Source organism: Perca flavescens, chromosome 11 (assembly GCF_004354835.1).
Source record: "Perca flavescens isolate YP-PL-M2 chromosome 11, PFLA_1.0, whole genome shotgun sequence".
Taxonomy (NCBI): domain Eukaryota; kingdom Metazoa; phylum Chordata; class Actinopteri; order Perciformes; family Percidae; genus Perca; species Perca flavescens.
The window spans coordinates 2,763,986-2,783,985 of NC_041341.1; the positions used below are offsets into that span (position 1 = coordinate 2,763,986).

The 20,000-nt window shown below is 41.9% G+C and overlaps 1 protein-coding gene and 1 long non-coding RNA gene across 4 annotated transcripts in view; both read left to right on the top strand.

The window, feature by feature from the left end:
• The window catches only part of LOC114563815 (interferon-induced protein 44), a 61,889-nt gene extending 54,036 nt beyond the window's left edge, over positions 1 to 7,853 (top strand). For all 3 annotated transcript variants that reach the window (XM_028590734.1, XM_028590735.1, XM_028590736.1), the window contains exons 12-14: positions 4,724 to 4,892; positions 5,364 to 5,464; positions 7,217 to 7,853. In XM_028590734.1, coding sequence (XP_028446535.1) covers positions 4,724 to 4,892; positions 5,364 to 5,464; positions 7,217 to 7,375 — 429 coding nt within the window. In that variant the 3' untranslated portion in view covers positions 7,376 to 7,853. The remainder of the gene's footprint in view (positions 1 to 4,723; positions 4,893 to 5,363; positions 5,465 to 7,216) is intronic.
• LOC114563817 (uncharacterized) lies at positions 1,841 to 2,499 on the top strand. The gene is made up of 3 exons (XR_003693689.1): positions 1,841 to 1,867; positions 1,973 to 2,006; positions 2,304 to 2,499. It is a non-coding gene; the product is annotated as an uncharacterized LOC114563817 (long non-coding RNA).
• Positions 7,854 to 20,000: the final 12,147 nt, after the last annotated feature.

The following is a 20,000-nucleotide window of genomic DNA, read 5'->3' on the forward strand; positions in this document are numbered from 1 at the left end:
CTACTGCTGTGTTAAAAAAAATGGATTTGCAATGAATGAATATTCTTCTCATGCTCTCTCCCATGCCTATCTATTTTCACGTTTGGCGTATAGTGTAATATGAATGTAATTTAGCCTACCCAGTTGTTTTCAAGTTAAGTTATTTTTTACCCTAATAAGTTAGCCATAATGGCTTCTGAAATGCGTTGTTGTGTCAGTGTATGTGTGACTGCGAGGCAACTTAAAAACAATAGAGATGATTTTGGTACATGTTTAAATTTAGTAGGCTAATATCTGAGAGAAAAAGAGGAAATTACTCTTTCCATGTTTTATTGTGTTTAATTGTGTAGTTTAATTGTGTACCGCCATAGGATGATAACAGTAATGTATGTGAAGGCTACTCTGGCTGCATTGTATTATGTCATTTTATGAGATTTATGGATAAAAAATAATGGATTCATAACTTGCTACAGGCGCATTTCTATTTCTAACAGCTTGTTACCTAAGTAAGTTCTTTTCCCTCATGGTTTTCTCTTGTTATGGCCAGTGATGCTTTAGGGCTTATTATGTGATTATTTTAGAACCACAAAACCAACAACAGTTAGTTTCCATCCAGAGGAGCAGAGGGGAAACAGCTCTGGGCTGTGTGTTCATGGTGTAGTGCAGGAAATATGATCCGCCGTAAACACGGTGTATTTTATTTTGAAACTTAACTGGATATTTATTTTGTTTCTGTGCTCGACTTCCTGTCCCGCACTATCTGCCGTGTGCTGAATTGCTGCGGAGCTCTCCGTTGTCCGTCAAAAATAGAAGCTCTGCGTATCTGCTGAGGACTGACGGAACTGGGACGGAGACGTTCTGCAGACGTTCTGCAGACGTTCTGCAGACGTTCTGCAGACGTTCTGCAGACGTTCTGCAGACGTTCTGCAGACGTTCCGCAGACGTTCCACAGTCAGTGGAAATTGCCGGTTAGACTCTTTGGGCTGACGAGTCTTTCTAATGACGCATCTTCACAGTCTGATACTTAAAACGTTTTACCACAAACTGAGACTTTCCTCACTTGATACATTATCTTTCAAACTGACAAACAGGATCAATTTTACTTTCCTCATTCACTACTGTTCATGTTTTCTGAATTAAAGTCACACGTTGGTCCACCGGAGAATCTCTCTATTAAAGCCTAAATGTGATATTAAATCAAAGTATTTAGTAGTTTGAACATGACTGCAAAGTTCTGGGAGTTTTCATGCAACCTAAAGTTCTCAAATAGGTGTTCATAAAATTAAAATTAATGCACGAAATCCAACACGGCCGACTTCCTGTCGGGAACGAAAAAAAAGATGTTCCTAACTATTTTTATAAACATCAAAAGAACTTAATGTGATCCATGGTGTTTATTAAGTCCTTTAAACACCAGGGACATTTTTTGTGCCTTTAATTCCTCCATATATTTTTTTATCAAACTGTTGTTTTTGTCATGAGTTCTTTCACTCAGAACGCTAATATTACGTGGTGATAAAGGGATGTAATGTTTTTTTCAAAACAAGCTCCATTTTTCACAAACCTGAAAAATGCTAATTTGCAGCAGAAACATAATGTGAAAATGTGTGTATTGGAGTTTTTTTGGGTGCTATGCTGTGGGGAAGAGAAAAGGCTTTTATTAATTTGTTGTAATAGTAAAACTAACTTAATTAGGTAACCAGTTATAACCAAATAACATCCACATCTGCTCCATATTAAATGAAACAGCCTCCTTGCTGCTGTAGTCAGTGTAGGCGTTTCAGAATCATATCTGTGATAACCAGATACACATTCATATCGCTGAATCTTTACATGTTTACTAAATTATTTTTCTTTTCAGGAACACCAACCCCGCCGCCTTCTCCCAGTAAGATATTAAGTTTATTTCTGAACACTTTTAGTAAAACCATTACTGATTTGTCCATTGAAATAGTTGCTTATTTCCTAAATAATTAAACGATTTCCACTTCAGCTTTGAAGGATCCATGGAGGGAAATAGCCTGGGGGTGAGTTAACTTTATTAACATTTATTGTTTATGTGTGGTGTCACTGCTATTTAAAATAAAAGACCCCAAATTTTACAAGCTTTTTTAGAAAATAAAACCAGACGGACCAGAGGTTGTCAAAAATACCTCAGGGTGCAGAGGGTTAAGGCTAAGTTTTGTTAGTTTTTGTTTAGTTTTTTTGTTGCAAACCAATGTTGGTTTACTTGTAGTTTTATTGCTGTTGAGATCAATAATAGTAATGTTGATATATGTAATATACGTAATAATCTAAAATTATGATGTAATGTATTTTAACAGAGACAAAGCGACAGATCTCCAGTATGTGCAGGATTATGAGCCTGGAAACGATGACATCAAACATCTCCGAATCCTTCTGTACGGACCAGTCGGAGTTGGAAAGTCCAGCTTCATCAACTCTGTCAGCAACGTCCTACGAGGCAGAATGAGTACTCCTGCTTTGACCAGTGCAATGACCTCTGACAGAAGTTTCACCACAAGAGTAAGAAAACTTTAGATTTCAAAGTAAATAAACCTCCAAAGCAGCATCTGTTTTATCAATTTTCACTTCAACCTTTCACTTCCCTTTCTCTTAATTCAGTGATTTGTTACTTTGAGTTCCATAACTCGCCCCTTTGAATAATCCGTAGCACTGAAAAGATAGTCAGATAAGGTCAACTGTATTGAACCCACACAGGGAAATGTAAAACATGTAAATGTTAGCAGGAAAAGAAGGTACACCCATACATGCAGACTAAAAGCAAAAGATTTAGGGCCTCAGGCCAAATTTCTCTTGGCCCATGAGGATGTACAGACAGTGTTGGGCCTTTTTCAGTGTGTTTGGCCCATGGTCTGTTCCTTGTGAATATTTACCCCCAGGTATATGAATGTGTCCCCTCTCACCACCTGGAGGCAGTTGGTCAGAAAGTCCAGTATCCAGTCACACAGAAGGCTGTTCTTATGAACCATTCCTACAGAAATATCTATGAGAACAACACCTTAATTCATATGTATTCCACATATGCAGCATGGTGGCCCAATGGTTATTACTGTGGCCTCACAGCAAATAGGTTCTGTGATCGAATCCAGGTGGTTCCGGGGCCTTTCTGTGTGGAGTTTGCATGTTCTCCCCATGTTTGCTTGGGTTTCCTCCAGTTCCTCCAGTTTCCCCCACCATCAAAAACATGTACCAGGTTCTCCAGTCAGTGCCCTTGAGCAAGGCACTGGCTCAGATCTGGAGTTGGTCACCGGGCGCTGTGATTGGCTGCCCACTGCTCCCTTGAGGGATGGGTTAAATGCAGAGAATGAATTTCGCTACATGTACGTGTATGTGACAAATAACGTACCCTTACCTTACCTATATTTATTATTGTATGCAGCACACTGACTTTTGATGTAAGGCAGCTGCTTTATTGTCTGTAGTAACTATAACCGGAGCACCTAGAATAAGAGAGCAAACATCCTCATAGAGAGGAGGTCTGGGTGGATGTGTGGGCCCTAAAACACACTGTAGGGCTTTCAGGACAGGGGAAGAGTCCCAGGAAGAGGTTAGGGGAGAAAACCCAAAACTTTCACCCATCTAGGGTGAATTTTCCACGCCCCTGTCCAGGGTGTTCGTATCCCAGGAGAACTACATAAGGGAGCCCCTCTTTTAACCCAAACCACAATCTTTTTTCTAATCTTATCTAGTCATTTTGGTGACAAAATGTACCTTTTAGAGGCTAAACATAACTGTTAGGAATGCTGTCAGGATGTGACAGCAACAGGATGTTTTTGTGGCGAAAGTTTCATGTAGGCCCAACAGTGACCTGTTGTCATAATTTCATAAGATATACAAATTTTCTTTTACTTTTCCCCCACTGGGAATCAACCACATGTCAAAGTGTCCCTGAGCAAGACACCAAACAAAAAAAAATTTCAGTTCATGTCCCAGGAAGAGGTAAGGGAGGAAACCCCAGACTTAGACACCAAACCCCAATGTATTACCCAAACTGTTCTGGAATTTGAGATAAACATAAAAAACATGATTAATATATTGATGCATCCAGGGATGTTTTACAAAGTAAACACTGCAGGACCCAAAGTCTGTAGATGCTGTTATTGTGATTAACACAGTCATTTCATCTTTTCTGTTACAGTATGCCACTCATAAAATCATAAAGGAAGGAAGAGGAAAGTCAAAGTCATATTATCCTTTTGTCTTCAATGACATCATGGGTCTGGAGAAAGGGGGTGGAGTTCGTCCTGATGACATCATACTGGCCCTGAAAGGACATGTGAAGGAGGGATACAAGGTACAACTGGGACATTATTAAACCTCCAGTCTCACATTGCCAAACATATCTCACAGTGCTGCAGACAGACTGATTTTGACCTTATCAGTAAAATATTCACTGACAACAAAAGTTCTGATTCATTTCATGTCCACTTTCTGGAACCTTCATTGGACCTCATGCAGCAACATTTCACTTATTTCCTGTTAGAGAAAAATAAGAAAATCAACTCCAGATGCATCCCTCATTTTAAGATGCTGATGAAGTTGCAAGAGCTTAAAAATAACTGCTTTGGTCTGAAACTAGTAGAGTAAGATAGAGATAGAAGTATGTTCGGTTTTCCCTTCTGAAGCTGATATGTACACATTTGTGTTTATTTTTTATTCTATGTGTGCTCATGCATTTTGACAAACTATTTTAACATGTTAATATTTAATTGTGTCCCAGTTCAACCCTGTATCTCCACTCTCTGCTGAGGATCCATGGTACAACCCTTGTCCATCTCCAGAAGACAAAGTTCATGTTCTGGTTTGTGTGCTTTCTGCTAATACAGCAGAAATTACAGACTCAGTTCTGAAGAAGATGGCAGAAGTCAGAAAGTTAGCCAGTGACCTGGGTAAGAATATAAGATACTTGGCTTCAGAAAGTATAAAACTGTTTACTTTTTGCACTTTATTGTGTTATTTTATTAAAAAAAATATAATTTATTAAATATCAAAAACTGAATCTCTCATTTAAGGAAGTATTCAGACCCGTTAATCAGTACTTTGTAGAAGCCCCTTGTACAGTAATAATAGCTTTGAGTCTTCTCTGGTAGAGCTTCAAGCTTTGCACACTTGGATTTGGACAGTTTATGCCATTCTTCCTGGTAGATCCTCTCAAGCTCCTTCAGATTGGATGGGAAGCGTGGGGAGGAGGTTCTAAAACTTTTGACCGGTTTTTTATATATATATATATAAATACATATTTTTTTACAATTTAGAAACTTTGTTGTCTGACCAACAGATTGTTCTGTTTTTTTCTTTTTCATTTAATGAACATAATCTTCCTTAAAAATCTAAACTACTGAGTGTGTTTCTGTCTACAGGGATTCCCCAAATGGCAATAGGCACCAACATTGATTCAGCCTGTCCTGAAACTGAAAAGGATCTGAAGAATGTGTACAAGAGCAAACACATTAAGCAAAAGGTGAGTTTCTGTCTTCCTGAGTCTGTACAGAAATATAACCTGACGTGATTTAAAGCTATATTGTAGTTAGTTTCTGTCAGAACCATAAGACGTGATTTAAATAATGATGACCAATATTCTGATTTAAAGCTATATGTGTAGTTTCTGTCTTTCTGAGTCTGTACAGAAATATAACCTGACGTGATTTAAAGCTATATTGTGTAGTTTCTGTCACCACCCTATTAAATAAAACATTTGCTGTAACCATGGAGACAAGGAGGATTAAAAAACATTATGGACTCTTTAGAAGAACTCATTATCGTCACTGGAATTTCTGCAGGAAAGTCATTGGACGCCACAATCTTGTAAACAATTTGAGTTTTGTAGAGCTGATTAGGGCCCGAGCACAGCGGCGAAGTCCCCATTTAAACTCAAGGATTTATTTTTGTTTTATTGTTTTATCGTGTAATGAATCGCCGTTTTGCCTTATCATACTCAAAAACTCACCAGACTTTGCACACACATCAGGCCTGGTTTACAATTTGATATTTTAAGGGTTTTGTAGATAGGCGTGAAGAAATGCATCGCTTGTGCCCCCTACAAAACTTAACAAATTGAGCCCCTGCAGTACATTTAAGTAACACACTCCTCCCAAAGATTTCATCCCATCAAATTTCATTGACAACAAATCAACAAATTTGGTCTGTGTCATCTTAAGACGTTGATGAAAAGTTATAAAAAGAAAAACTTTTCGTCACAGGGCGTGGCGGGGCGGCCATTTTGTGCATTTTGCCATCCAAACAGGAAGTGGGTTTAACTCGAGTGTACATTGTTCAATTTGGCCCAAACATTATTATATGTCATCTGTAACATGTCAAGATGTACAAAAAACTTCATTAGAGCCATACCCTAAACCCAACAGGAAGTCCGCCATTTTGATTTCAAAGTTCAAAATTAGTGCGATTTTGGCCATTTCCACATGTCGTACTTTAACGAACTCCTCCTAGAGATTTCATCCGATCAACTTCAAACTCGGTCTGTGCCATGTTAAGACGTTAAAGATGAAAAGTTGTTAAAAGAAAAACTTTTCGTCATAGGGCGTGGCCGTGGCGGGGCGGCCATTTTGTGCGTTTCGCCGCCGAAACAGGAAGTGGGTGTAACTCGAGTGTACGTTGTCCGATTACCTCGAAACTTTTCAGGATTCATAAGAGTCCAACCCTGAGGACAAATAAAGGCCGATATTTACTTAAAGTCATAGCGCCCCCTAGTGGCAACAGGAAGTAGGCCTAAAAGTCAAGGTGCTATACTTTTTAACGAACTCCTCCTAGAGATTTCATCCGATGGACTTCAAACTTGGTCTGTACCATCCCAACACCTTAACGATGAAAAGTTATTAAAAGAAAAACTTTTCGTCAGACGGTGTGGGCGTGGCGGCCATTTTGAGTGTTTACCGATGAACAAAGAAGTGGCTGAATATCGTGATATATATCGTAGCGTGAGCTGAATATTGTGTATCGTATCGTATCGTGAGATTAGTGTATCGCTACAGCCCTAATCGCAAGGAGCGGCGTCTGCCGGTAACCCCCGACGAGCGCAGAGGAGTGAGGGCCTGTCCATCGCTGCTCGCAGCTTTAATTAGCTTTGTATCAACTCATTTAGCAATGGCTTGAATGTAACAGACATTCATTAATATCAAAAGTTAACTCTGTAGTCCAAATATTTTCACTATATGAGCACAGAAAACACAATATCTCCCATTGTTTAACCACTCAGGTACATGACTTCAGTGCTTCAGTGGGAATCCCAGTGAACTGCATCTTTCCTGTGAAGAACTACTATGATGAAATCAAGATCAATGATGATGTTGACTCTCTGATCCTGAGTGCACTGAGACAAATGATCGACTTTGGAGACGACTTCATTGACAAATGAATTTGGCAGCACTTTACATTACTGTTAGGTAGTGTGATAATAAATAGGTAATATATATCATGTAATTAAAAAGTAATAACTGGGTAATAATAACAATGATAAGAGGTATTACTGGGGTAATAAGGTGATAAGAAGTTAACATATGTAATCACATGCAATTACTAATGTAATAACTACGAAAGGGTTCAATGATAACCCTATCTATATCTGGTTAATGGTAATACAGTTATATTAATATTTTAATAACATGATAATGATGGGATAATATTTGTTGATGTTTAAACTGTATTATAGGCTATTATCAGCATAATACCTTCCAAATTAGATGGTTACAAACGATATGTTTAATCTTGTGACTTCTTACCTTGAAACACGTCTGGTAGTTTCTGTGTAATAACCATGAGTCAGTGCTGCAAAATGCAAAACTACCTGTTTCTATTTTATTACATGGTAATATTTGATACATACACATTTTATATAGTATTGTAGTAGATGCCTTGTATTTAAAACTCCATAAATAAAAATAAAAATATTTCCCCTAAAAAAAAATGTTTTTACTTAATATGTGATGGAGAGGAACTCTCCACTCTTTTTTTCAATATTTGCTTTCAGTGCTGGCTCCCTGTGCTGTGCCCCTTCATCCTTTTTTATGCTCTTCCTCTTGGTCTTCTTCTTCCTCTTCCTCCTGTCACTGGATGAAGAGGAAGATCCAGAGTCTGAGGAATAGGGAAAATGAAACTTGCTCATTGCACAACAATTATAGCATATGAGATATATACAGTATATTATATTGAAAAAAAAAAACAACTGAAATTATAACTTTTGGGGAGCCCGATATCTCAGATTTAAACAGAGCTCTAGGCCCATTACTTTCTAACTACAGCCCGTGTGTAAAAAGTCTAGGAGTTATTATTGATAGTTCGTTTAAACTGGATAAATAAATGAGCTCAGTAGTAAAAACAAGCTTCTTTCAGCTTAGTCTTCTTGGGAAGGTGAGGTTGTACCTACGAGAGCCCTGCACGGGCCAAAAACTCCAGCCCTAACCCTGCCCTGGCCTGTGGTGTTCAAGCCCTGACCCAACCCCAGCCCGACAACGCCTGCAATTTTTCAGCTTATATTTTAACCCGCCCGACCGAGAGCAGAACAACATCAATCACTTTAAGCTCTCTCGGACATTGTCGGGCGAACTCTCTGATAGGGCGTGATGTCTCTGCTACATTATTAACGCAAAACACACACGTCAACACGCTACTAAGATGGGCACAATGAGGAGAGAAACTAAAATAAGCCCGAGTCTGAGTAATTGTCTATGTGAAATAAAAATTGGATGCCTAAATTTCTGTAAAAAAAAAAACTGAAAAAACTTTTGGGGAGCCCCAGAGTGCTCTAGGCCCAAATACTCTCTAACCCTGTCGTGTGGGCCCCGTTTAAACTGGGCCCAGTAGTAAAAACAACGGGCTTTCAGGGCTCTTGGGAAGGTAGGTTCTACCCCCAAAGTCAACTGGAAAAAGTTGTACATGCCCTGATTACAAATCGCCTGGACTACTGCAACTCTTTATACTATGGCCTCGACCAGTCTTCTGTTCGCCGATTGCAATTAGTTCAAAATCCGGCTGGACACCTGCTGACGCCTGCGCTTTGACCACATTACCCCAGTACTATCGTCTCTCCACTGGTTGCCAGTCGCTCTCAGAATCCCTTTTAAGATTTTATTATTTGTTTTTAAATCTTTAAATGGATTGGCACCTTCTTATCTAGCTGATATGTTGATTTTACATACCCCAGTCAGAGCACTTAGGTCAAATGACCAGCTTCTTTTGGACTGTCCCAGATCCAGACTGAAAACCAGAGGGGACAGAGCTTTTTCAGTTGCAGGTCCTAAGCTCTGAATGCTCTTCCCCTCAATATTAAAGCAGCTAGCTCTATTGAGTCTTTTAAATCACTTTTAAAAACTCATCTTTTTGAAATGGCTTTTAACACAAGCTGAGCTGTGACATTGTTAATATTGTTTGTAATCATGTTTACATGTGTTTTAATTATTATTATTATTTTTGGGATACTATGATTTTTAATAGGCTTTTTACTTTTTCTTCTTGGCTAATTAGTATGCTTTTTATGCTGGTACCGGTATTAGTATCTGTACAGCCCTTTGGAGCAGGAGTGACTGCTTGTAAACGTGCTCTATAAATAAACTTGATCTTGACCTTGACCTAGAAGAGAAGCAGGTGGGCCGGGTTAGGTGGACACTGCAACTCCTCCTCCCTAACTATAAGATTTATCAAAGAGGATGGTTTTCAGTTTATTCTTAAAAGTGGTGATGGTGTCTCCCATTTTACTTTTAGAGACTCTAGGAACCACAAGTAGATCTGCATTCTGCGAGCGCAGTGCTCTAGTGGGACAATAAGGTATTAGGAGCTCTCCTAAATATGATGGTGCTAGACTATTTAGAGCTTTGTAGGTCAGGAGAAGGATTTTAAAGTCCATCCTGGATTTTACAAGAAGCAGCAGGGTTCAGCAGGAAGCAGCAGGGTTCAGCAGGAAGCAGCAGGGTTCAGCAGGAAGCTGCAGGGTTCAGCAGGAAGCTGCAGGGTTCAGCAGGAAGCAGCAGGGGTTCAGCAGGAAGCAGCAGGAAGCAGGGTTCAGCAGGGGAAGCTGCAGGGTTCAGCAGGGTTCAGCAGGAAGCTGCAGGGTTCAGCAGGAAGCAGCAGGGTTCAGGAAGCAGGGTTCAGCAGAAGAGTTCAGGGTTCAGCAGGAAGTTCAGGGCAGGAGGGTTCAGCAGCAGCAGGGTTCAGCAGGAAGCAGCAGGGTTCAGCAGGAAGGGCAGGAAGCAGGGTTCAGCAGCAGGGCAGCAGGGTTCAGCAGGAAGCAGCAGGGTTCAGCAGGAAGCTGCAGGGTTCAGCAAGAAGCAGCAGGGTTCAGCAGGAAGCAGCAGGGTTCAGCAGGAAGCAGGGTTGCAGGGTTCAGCAGGAAGCAGCAGGGTTCAGCAGGAAGCTGCATGACATTGCAGGGCACCACTGAGCTCGGCAGGGGGTGCAGCAGGACCACAGGGCGACAGCTGGAACCAGGATCTTGGTGCCAACGTTCTCCAAGGAAATACGCTGGGGAAAAACATAAGGACTCGGGAGTAAACTCCCCAGAAGCTAGGATTAGTAACAAGCATTTCTGGGACTGGATACACACAAATAGTAATAGTAAAAGTAATAGAAAGGGAGAGGAGAGAGCAGCTCAGTGTGTCAGAGGAAGGAAGTCCCCCGGCAGTCTAGAACTATAACAGCGTAGCTATAACAGCGTAACTAAGAGAGACAGGTCATAAGGAGAGGTAGCTTTTTCGGGCTTAGAACTGTCCCCCTGCCGGATCGGGCTTGGCTGGCCTGCCTCCCTCTACTTTGTTATGTATTATTAATCTAACAATTATGAAGAGAAGCAGGTGGGCCAGTTAGGTGAACACTGCAACTCCTCTCTCCCTAACTATAAGCTTTATCAAATAGAAGAGTTTTAAGTTCATTCTTGAAAGCGATTACAGTTTCTGCCCCCCGAACCCAGATCGGGAGCTGGTTCCATAGGAGAGGAGCCTGGTAGCTGAAGGAGTTAAACAATAAAGATAGTTATAATAATAAATACAGTTTCATGTATTTGTCTCATATATTGTGTGCTCGGCCGGCGGGCCATTTCACGGCAGACAGCAGAAAGAGGAGCCCAACGAGTCCCCCCACCCACCCCGGAAGAACTACAAGTGCTCAAGCTTTGTAACAGCTTCTGTGGCGTTTCTTATGGGAGTTGTAGTTTTAAAGTATATTGGTATATTTCTCATAAGTAGAAGTTGGCAGTGTATAATTTTGGATACACCCTGGGGTTTTTTGGGATGGGGAACACACTGGTGTCATCAGATTTTAAAAATCGAATCGTTAAATAGGTGAAAATAGCTTATTACCATATTTGACAGTGCTTACAGTAGGTAATTTGGTGACCATATCTACATGACAGCTGAGGTCCAGAGCTTTCTATAACAGCTGGTTTTATGTGTGTAGAACCTTCTGTTGCTAAATGACAGGCCTTCATACATGGACTGGGTTCAAGGTTCAGAGGTCAATATTTCAAAGCAGGAGTAATGTATCCTCTTCAGACTGACATATGTTCCTCTCCAGGTGGAGACCTTTCCAACGATGTGACAACGTTTACTCTTTTACACACACACATACACACATACAGAGACACACGCACACATACACACACACACTAATACACATACACACACACACACACACACACACACACACACACACACACACACACAGACACATACACACTAATACACATACACATACACACACACACACAGAACACACACACACATACACACATACAGACACACACACACACACACACACACACACACACAGACACACACACACACACACAGACACACACACAGAGACACACAGAGACACACACACACATACACACACACACTAATAATACACACACAGACAGATAGACACACACACACAGACAGACACACACAGACACAGACAGACACACACACACACACACACACACACACACACACACACACACACACACACACACACCTTGCAGTACATTCAGTTTAATCGAAGCATAGTTTATCCCAGAATGTGAATGAATGATTCCATAATGACAGCATGACCTTTCTTCATGTGTCTTTCCTGGTATCAGACCTGATGATCCATCAGATCAACCTCTGGTTGGTTGTTGTTCAGCAGAGTCAAAGCATCAGCTGTAATATTTGGGTTTTTAATTTGCTGGGTGCATTGACTTGTGTTGTCTAGACCTCCTCTATCTGGAAAGGGTCCCAAAATAACTCCTGTTGAGATCAGACAATATAAATAAAGATGTATTTACTACTGGATCAATTTCAAAGATAGTTGTTGCCATTATTCCTAGAAACTAATCTTTAACTTAATTTATAGAGACCTGAAACGTACTGTAGTGATTCATATTTTAACCACAAGAAATACAGCAAGTAAAGCCGGGATACTTGTTTAATAAAGATCAGTTGTTGTGCAAGTTTTACCAAGCGTGAGAAAGAGAAGTGTTGACTTGTAGAGGAACACCTCTTGTTAAAGAGTTCTTGGCAGGACATTAAGGAAGAAGTTCATATTTAAAACAAACAGCTTTACTTGAACACACACTGTCATCAACCGGATCAACACATGTTCAATGGTATGTGGAGCCAAGGAGAAAGAGAAGGGTAACAGCAGGCAGAGAAGGGAGGGGTCGTAACACACACACACACACACACACACACACACACACACACACACACACACACACACACACACACACACACACACACACACACACACACACACACACACACACACACACACACACACACACACACACACACACACACACACACACACACACACACACACACACACACACACACACACACACACACACACACACACACACACACACACACACACACACACACACACACACACACACACACACACACACACACACACAGACACACACACACACACACACACACACACACACACACACACACACACACACACACACACACACACAGACACACACAGACACACACACACACACACACACACAGACACACACACACACACACACACACACACACACACACACACACACACACACACACACACACAGACAGAGACAGACACAGACACAGACAGACACACACACACACACACACACACACACACACACACACACACACACACAGACAGATAGACACACAGACACATACACACACAAAGACACAGACACACACACAGACACACACACACACACACACACACACACACACACACACACACACACACACACACACACACACACACACACACACAGAGAGAGACAGACACAGACACAGACAGACACACACACACACAGACACACAGACACACACACACACACACACACACACACACACACACACACACACACACACACACACACACAGAGAGAGAGACAGACACAGACACAGACACACACACACACACACACACACACACACACACACACACACACACACACACACAGACAGATAGACACACAGACACATACACACACAAAGACACAGACACACACACAGACACACAGACACACACACACACACACACACACACACACACACACACACACACACACACACACACACACACACACAGAGAGAGACAGACACAGACACAGACAGACACACACACACACACACACACACACACACACACACACACACACACACACACAGACAGATAGACACACAGACACATACACACACAAAGACACAGACATACACACACACACACACACACACACACACACACACACACACAGACAGACAGAGACACACAGACACATACACACACAGACACAGACACACACACACACACACACACACACACACACACACACACACACACACACACACACACACACACAGACACACACACACACACACACACACACACACAGACAGATACACATACAGACACATTCAATTCAATTCAATTCAATTTTATTTATAGTATCAAATCATAACAAGAGTTATCTCGAGACACTTTACAGATAGAGTAGGTCTAGACCACACTCTATAATTTACAAAGCCCCAACAATTCCAACAATTACAGTAATTCCCTCAAGAGCAAGCAGTGCGACAGTGGCGAGGAAAAACTCCCTCTTCTCACACAGACACACACACACACACAAAGATCCTGCCTTATTTCACACACACAGACACACACACACACACAAAGATCCTGCCTTATTTCACACACACAGACACACACACACACAAAGATCCTGCCTTATTTCACACACACACACACACACACACAAAGATCCTGCCTTATTTCACACACACAGACACACACACACACAAAGATCCTGCCTTATTTCACACACACACACACACACACACACACAAAGATCCTGCCTTATTTCACACACACAGACACACACACACACAAAGATCCTGCCTTATTTCACACACACAGACACACACACACACACAAAGATCCTGCCTTATTTCACACACACACACACACACACACACACAAAGATCCTGCCTTATTTCACACACACAGACACACACACACACACAAAGATCCTGCCTTATTTCACACACACAGACACACACACACACACAAAGATCCTGCCTTATTTCACACACACACACACACACACACACACAAAGATCCTGCCTTATCTGCCTGACAGAAAGCTGGCTCACTGGGGTGGACCCTGACTCGCTGGTCGACCTAGAGGGCTAAACGCTGCTGAGGATGGACCGTAACCTGAACTCCGGGAAAAGGAAAGGTGGAGGTGTGTGTGTGTTTATCAACAATAAATATTGTGATCCTGGGGCCAGGATAACTGATAAAGCGAGGCTTGACCTAGTCTAATCTGTGCAGCCTGGCTTGGTGTGTTTCACGAAGGCTGAGCCAGGCTGAGGAGGAGAGACTAGGAGCTGAGGAGGAGAGACTAGGAGCTGAGGAGGAGAGACTAGGAGCTGAGGAGAGACTAGGAGCTGAGGAGGAGAGACTAGGAGCTGAGGAGGAGGAGACTAGGAGCTGAGGAGGAGAGACTAGGAGCTGAGGAGGAGAGACTAGGAGCTGAGGAGGAGAGACTAGGAGCTGAGGAGAGACTAGGAGCTGAGGAGGAGAGACTAGGAGCTGAGGAGGAGAGACTAGGAGCTGAGGAGACTAGGAGCTGAGGAGGAGAGACTAGGAGCTGAGGAGGAGAGACTAGGAGCTGAGGAGGAGAGACTAGGTTTCCTGATGCCGACATGGAGAATAAACATTGTTCATACTTTATACAGAGTGAGCAGCAGCTTCTTGTGGAAGTATGATGACGTGAAACACATAATTTAAATAAAAAGAAAATAAGACGAACGCTGTAGTGAAACAGAGAGAAAGCAGCAGACGATCACGGACCGACTGAATGTGTAATCAGACTAAATATAAACATTAACTGACCTCTGCTCTGAATGGAAACATCATAATCAGACCATTCAAGGATTAGGCTACTAATCATTTACACACATTAACAATTGTACTCTTTGCCTTAAAAGTAAGAAGATAATGTAACTCAGGAAATTTACCATGAAGATCAATGTTCTATAACGCTAGAATATGATGCATAAATATCTCTTTCACTCTGTTTCTCCCCCTCTCTCATTGGCTAAAATATTAATTTCCTAAGTCATATTAACTTCCACTACTCGCTTTTAATGCAAAGTGTACAGGTGTTCGTTTTTGCAAATGACAAGTGACACATTGAATGGTTTCATTTAAGAGCAGTAGTTCATAAATGTATATTTTTAGACTATCATTTAGTCGGTCCGCTATTATCTGTCACGCTTTTTCTCGCTTTTTTATTTTTATAGAGGACGAGTTTCCTTCTCTACATATTATATGCCTTGCTCCCTGGTATATATGGACATAGAAAATAAAGACACTGAAGAAATTGGACTGTAAAATCTAAAAACTATAAAGATAATAAAGTGATAAATTCCATGCACACTGTAAACATGAATGGAACAGAGTATATTCATCAGTTATTTCCCCAGGCAAAATATAAGGTCAAAAACCATTAAGGTGTCCTCTCCCTGTTGTTACATGAATGTACAGTAGCCTACATCACTAGATAGTTACTGGTCCAGTGAACTAAGTCTATAATTTGGGAGGATTGTACAGTTAGGATATGTTCTTAAAACTGTACAATCCTCCCAAATTATAGTCCCAGTTTACTGGACAACACAAATTGTGTGCTAAGAATGCCAAATACAATGCACATGGAAGCAGAACAAACATGATCCTTATTGTTAAAGAATAAAAAATGAAATGATACACTAAAATAATTTAAGGTGCATTGGGGAACTATAGAAATGTACAGCATTGTATGTGTTGCCCTTAGTAACAGACTTCATTTAAAACTCATTTGAAATGTTATCAGCCTTTTCTAATTATCTCAACAACTGCCATAATATATTCATCAAACTTCTTACAACAATATGAACAGACGTCTTCATACAGCAATATAACAGTAACAATGACAAATTTATAATTATAAAAAAAAATAATGGTCACAACTTTGAATAATAACAGTACTCAAATGAACAGCAATATGCACCTGTTGTATTTTAATCCAGGCTGATAAGAAAAGGGTAAAACCTCTGCTGAGTGAACAGAAAAGGTTCCAGGATTAAATAAATCCTGGCTGTTAGCCTGGTCAGGACCAGGCTAATAATCTACAACTGACCTGAGATCAGGTAGTACATTTACATAGGCTACACAACTGACCTGAGATCAGGTAGAACATTTACATAGACTACACAACTGACCTGAGATCAGGTAGAACATTTACATACTACACAACTGACCTGAGATCAGGTAGTACATTTACATAGGCTACACAACTGACCTGAGATCAGGTAGTACATTTACATAGACTACACAACTGACCTGAGATCAGGTAGTACATTTACATACTACACAACTGACCTGAGATCAGGTAGTACATTTACATAGACTACACAACTGACCTGAGATCAGGTAGTACATTTACATAGACTACACAACTGACCTGAGATCAGGTAGAACATTTACATAGACTACACAACTGACCTGAGATCAGGTAGTACATTTACATAGACTACACAACTGACCTGAGATCAGGTAGTACATTTACACTACACAACTGACCTGAGATCAGGTAGAACATTTACATAGACACACAACTGACCTGAGATCAGGTAGTACATTTACATAGACTACACAACTGACCTGAGATCAGGGAACATTTACATACTACACAACTGACCTGAGATCAGGTTACATTTTGACTCAACTGACCTGAGATCAGGTAGAACATTTACATAGACTACACAACTGACACCGTTTTCTGGGTGACTGGACTACCAAACGAAACTTTCATTGTGCCACGGTGCACCCACTGACCTTCAAGGTAAAGGTAAGGGTACTTTATTTGTCACATACACGTACATGTAGCGAAATTCATTCTCTGTATTTAACCCATCCCTCAAGGGAGCAGTGGGCAGCCAATCACAGCGCCCGGGGACCAACTCCAGATCTGAGTCAGTGCCTTGATCAAGGGCACTGACTGGAGAACCTGGTACATGTTTTTGATGGTGGGGGAAACCGGAGCACCCGGAGGAAACCCACGCAAACATGGTGAGAACATGCAAACTCCACACAGAAAGGCCCCGGAACCACCTGGATTCAAACCTAGAACCTTCTTGCTGTGAGGCCACAGTGCTGACCATTGGGCCACCATGCTGCCCAATGACGGGTCGGGTGGGTTGCCGACATCACCGCAGACCCCTGACGCCTTTTTACCCCCTCTGGCGACGCGACGCGGTTGGGGCGCCCTGAGGACAGTCTGCACCGGGAGCCGGGGCCCTGACCCTCCCTGCATGGGGGAGAGAGGGAGGGGGCAGTGAGGGTTATTGAGGTAAAAGTCACATCAAATCCACTTTGGTTGTTCACACTGTAGCTGCATGGAAAACAATCAGATCTGGGTCTGATTCAGGACCACATATAGAAGTGGTCTAAATCTGACCTGGGTCTGATTCAGGACCACATAGAGAAGTGGTCTAAATCTGACATAGGTCTGATTCAGGACCACCTATAGAAGTGGTCTAAATCTGACATAGGTCTGATTCATATAGAAGTGGTGACCTGGGTCTGATTCAGGACCACATAGAGAAGTGGTCTAAATCTGACCTGGGTTTGATTCAGGACCATATATAGAAGTGGTCTAAATCTGACATAGGTCTGATTCAGGACCACATATAGGACCTGGGTTTGATTCAGGACCATATATAGAAGTGGTCTAAATCTGACATAGGTCTGATTCAGGACCATATATAGAAGTGGTCTAAATCTGACCTGGGTTTGATTCAGGACCACATATAGAAGTGGTCTAAATCTGACCTGGGTCTGATTCAGGACCATATATAGAAGTGGTCTAAATCTGACATAGGTCTGATTCAGGACCACATATAGAGTGGTCTAAATCTGACCTGGGTCTGATTCAGGACCACCTATAGAAGTGGTCTAAATCTGACATAGGTCTGATTCAGGACCACCTATAGAAGTGGTCTAAATCTGACATAGGTCTGATTCAGGACCACATATAGAGTGGTCTAAATCTGACCTGGGTTTGATTCAGGACCACATATAGAAGTGGTCTAAATCTGACCTGGGTCTGATTCAGGACCATATATAGAAGTGGTCTAAATCTGACATAGGTCTGATTCAGGACCACATATAGAGTGGTCTAAATCTGACCTGGGTTTGATTCAGGACCACATTAGAAGTGGTCTAAATCTGACCTGGGGATTCAGGATTGGTCTAAATCTGACCTGGGTCTGATTCAGGACCACATGTAGAAGTGGTCTAAATCTGTGGGGATTCAGGACCACATATAGAGTGGTCTAAATCTGACCTGGGTCTGATTCAGGACCACATATAGAAGTGGTCTAAATCTGACCTGGGTCTGATTCAGGACCACATATAGAAGTGGTCTAAATCTGACCTGGGTCTGAGAACGGGGCCCTCGCCTAGTGACATGTTATTAGCTGAAAGAAGTTAATGACTGCATATGATCTCACGTTGAGATGATCCAGATCTTCTTATCAAACATATATATATAATAGAGCCATGTCAGTTATATAGCGTGGCTCTGACTGAGAGCTCTTGGCCTGTTCAGCACCAGCGCTGTCCATCAGCTGTCGCTGTCCGTGGTGCTGAAACAGTTTCACTTGACTGTTTTCTTTGTTCTTCAATACAGACTTGTCTAAACATGTGTCTTTTCTTTGAGTTTTATTTGACATATAGTCTTACTGGCTCAACAAGGGACACATTATAACATTCATCAGATATTTTAGATAGTTTTTTTTAACGGTTTTAATTTTAAAATGACTCGGGAGCAGAGGGCCCCGTGATGAAGCTCCCCCCCCGTACTGAGAGTCTATCTCCTCCCCCTGTACTGAGAGTCTATCTCCCCCCTGTACTGAGAGTCTATCTCCTCCCCCCTGTACTGAGAGTCTATCTCCTCCCCCCTGTACTGAGAGTCTATCTCCTCCCCTGTACTGAGAGTATATCTCCTCCCCCTGTACTGAGAGACTATCTCCTCCCCTGTACTGAGAGTCTATCTCCTCCCCCCTGTACTGAGAGACTATCTCCCCCTGTACTGAGAGACTATCCCCCCTGTACTGAGGGTCTATCTCCTCCCCTGTACTGAGAGACTATCTCCCCCCCTGTACTGAGAGACTATCTCCCCCCCTGTACTGAGAGTATATCTCCTCCCCTGTACTGAGAGACTATCTCCTCCCCCCTGTACTGAGAGTCTATCTCCTCCCCCTGTACTGAGAGACTATCTCCCCCCTGTACTGAGAGTCTATCTCCCCCTGTACTGAGAGTCTATCTCCCCCCTGTACTGAGAGACTATCTCCTCCCCCTGTACTGAGAGACTATCTCCTCCCCCTGTACTGAGAGACTATCTCCTCCCCCTGTACTGAGAGTATATCTCCTCCCCCTGTACTGAGAGACTATCTCCTCCCCCTGTA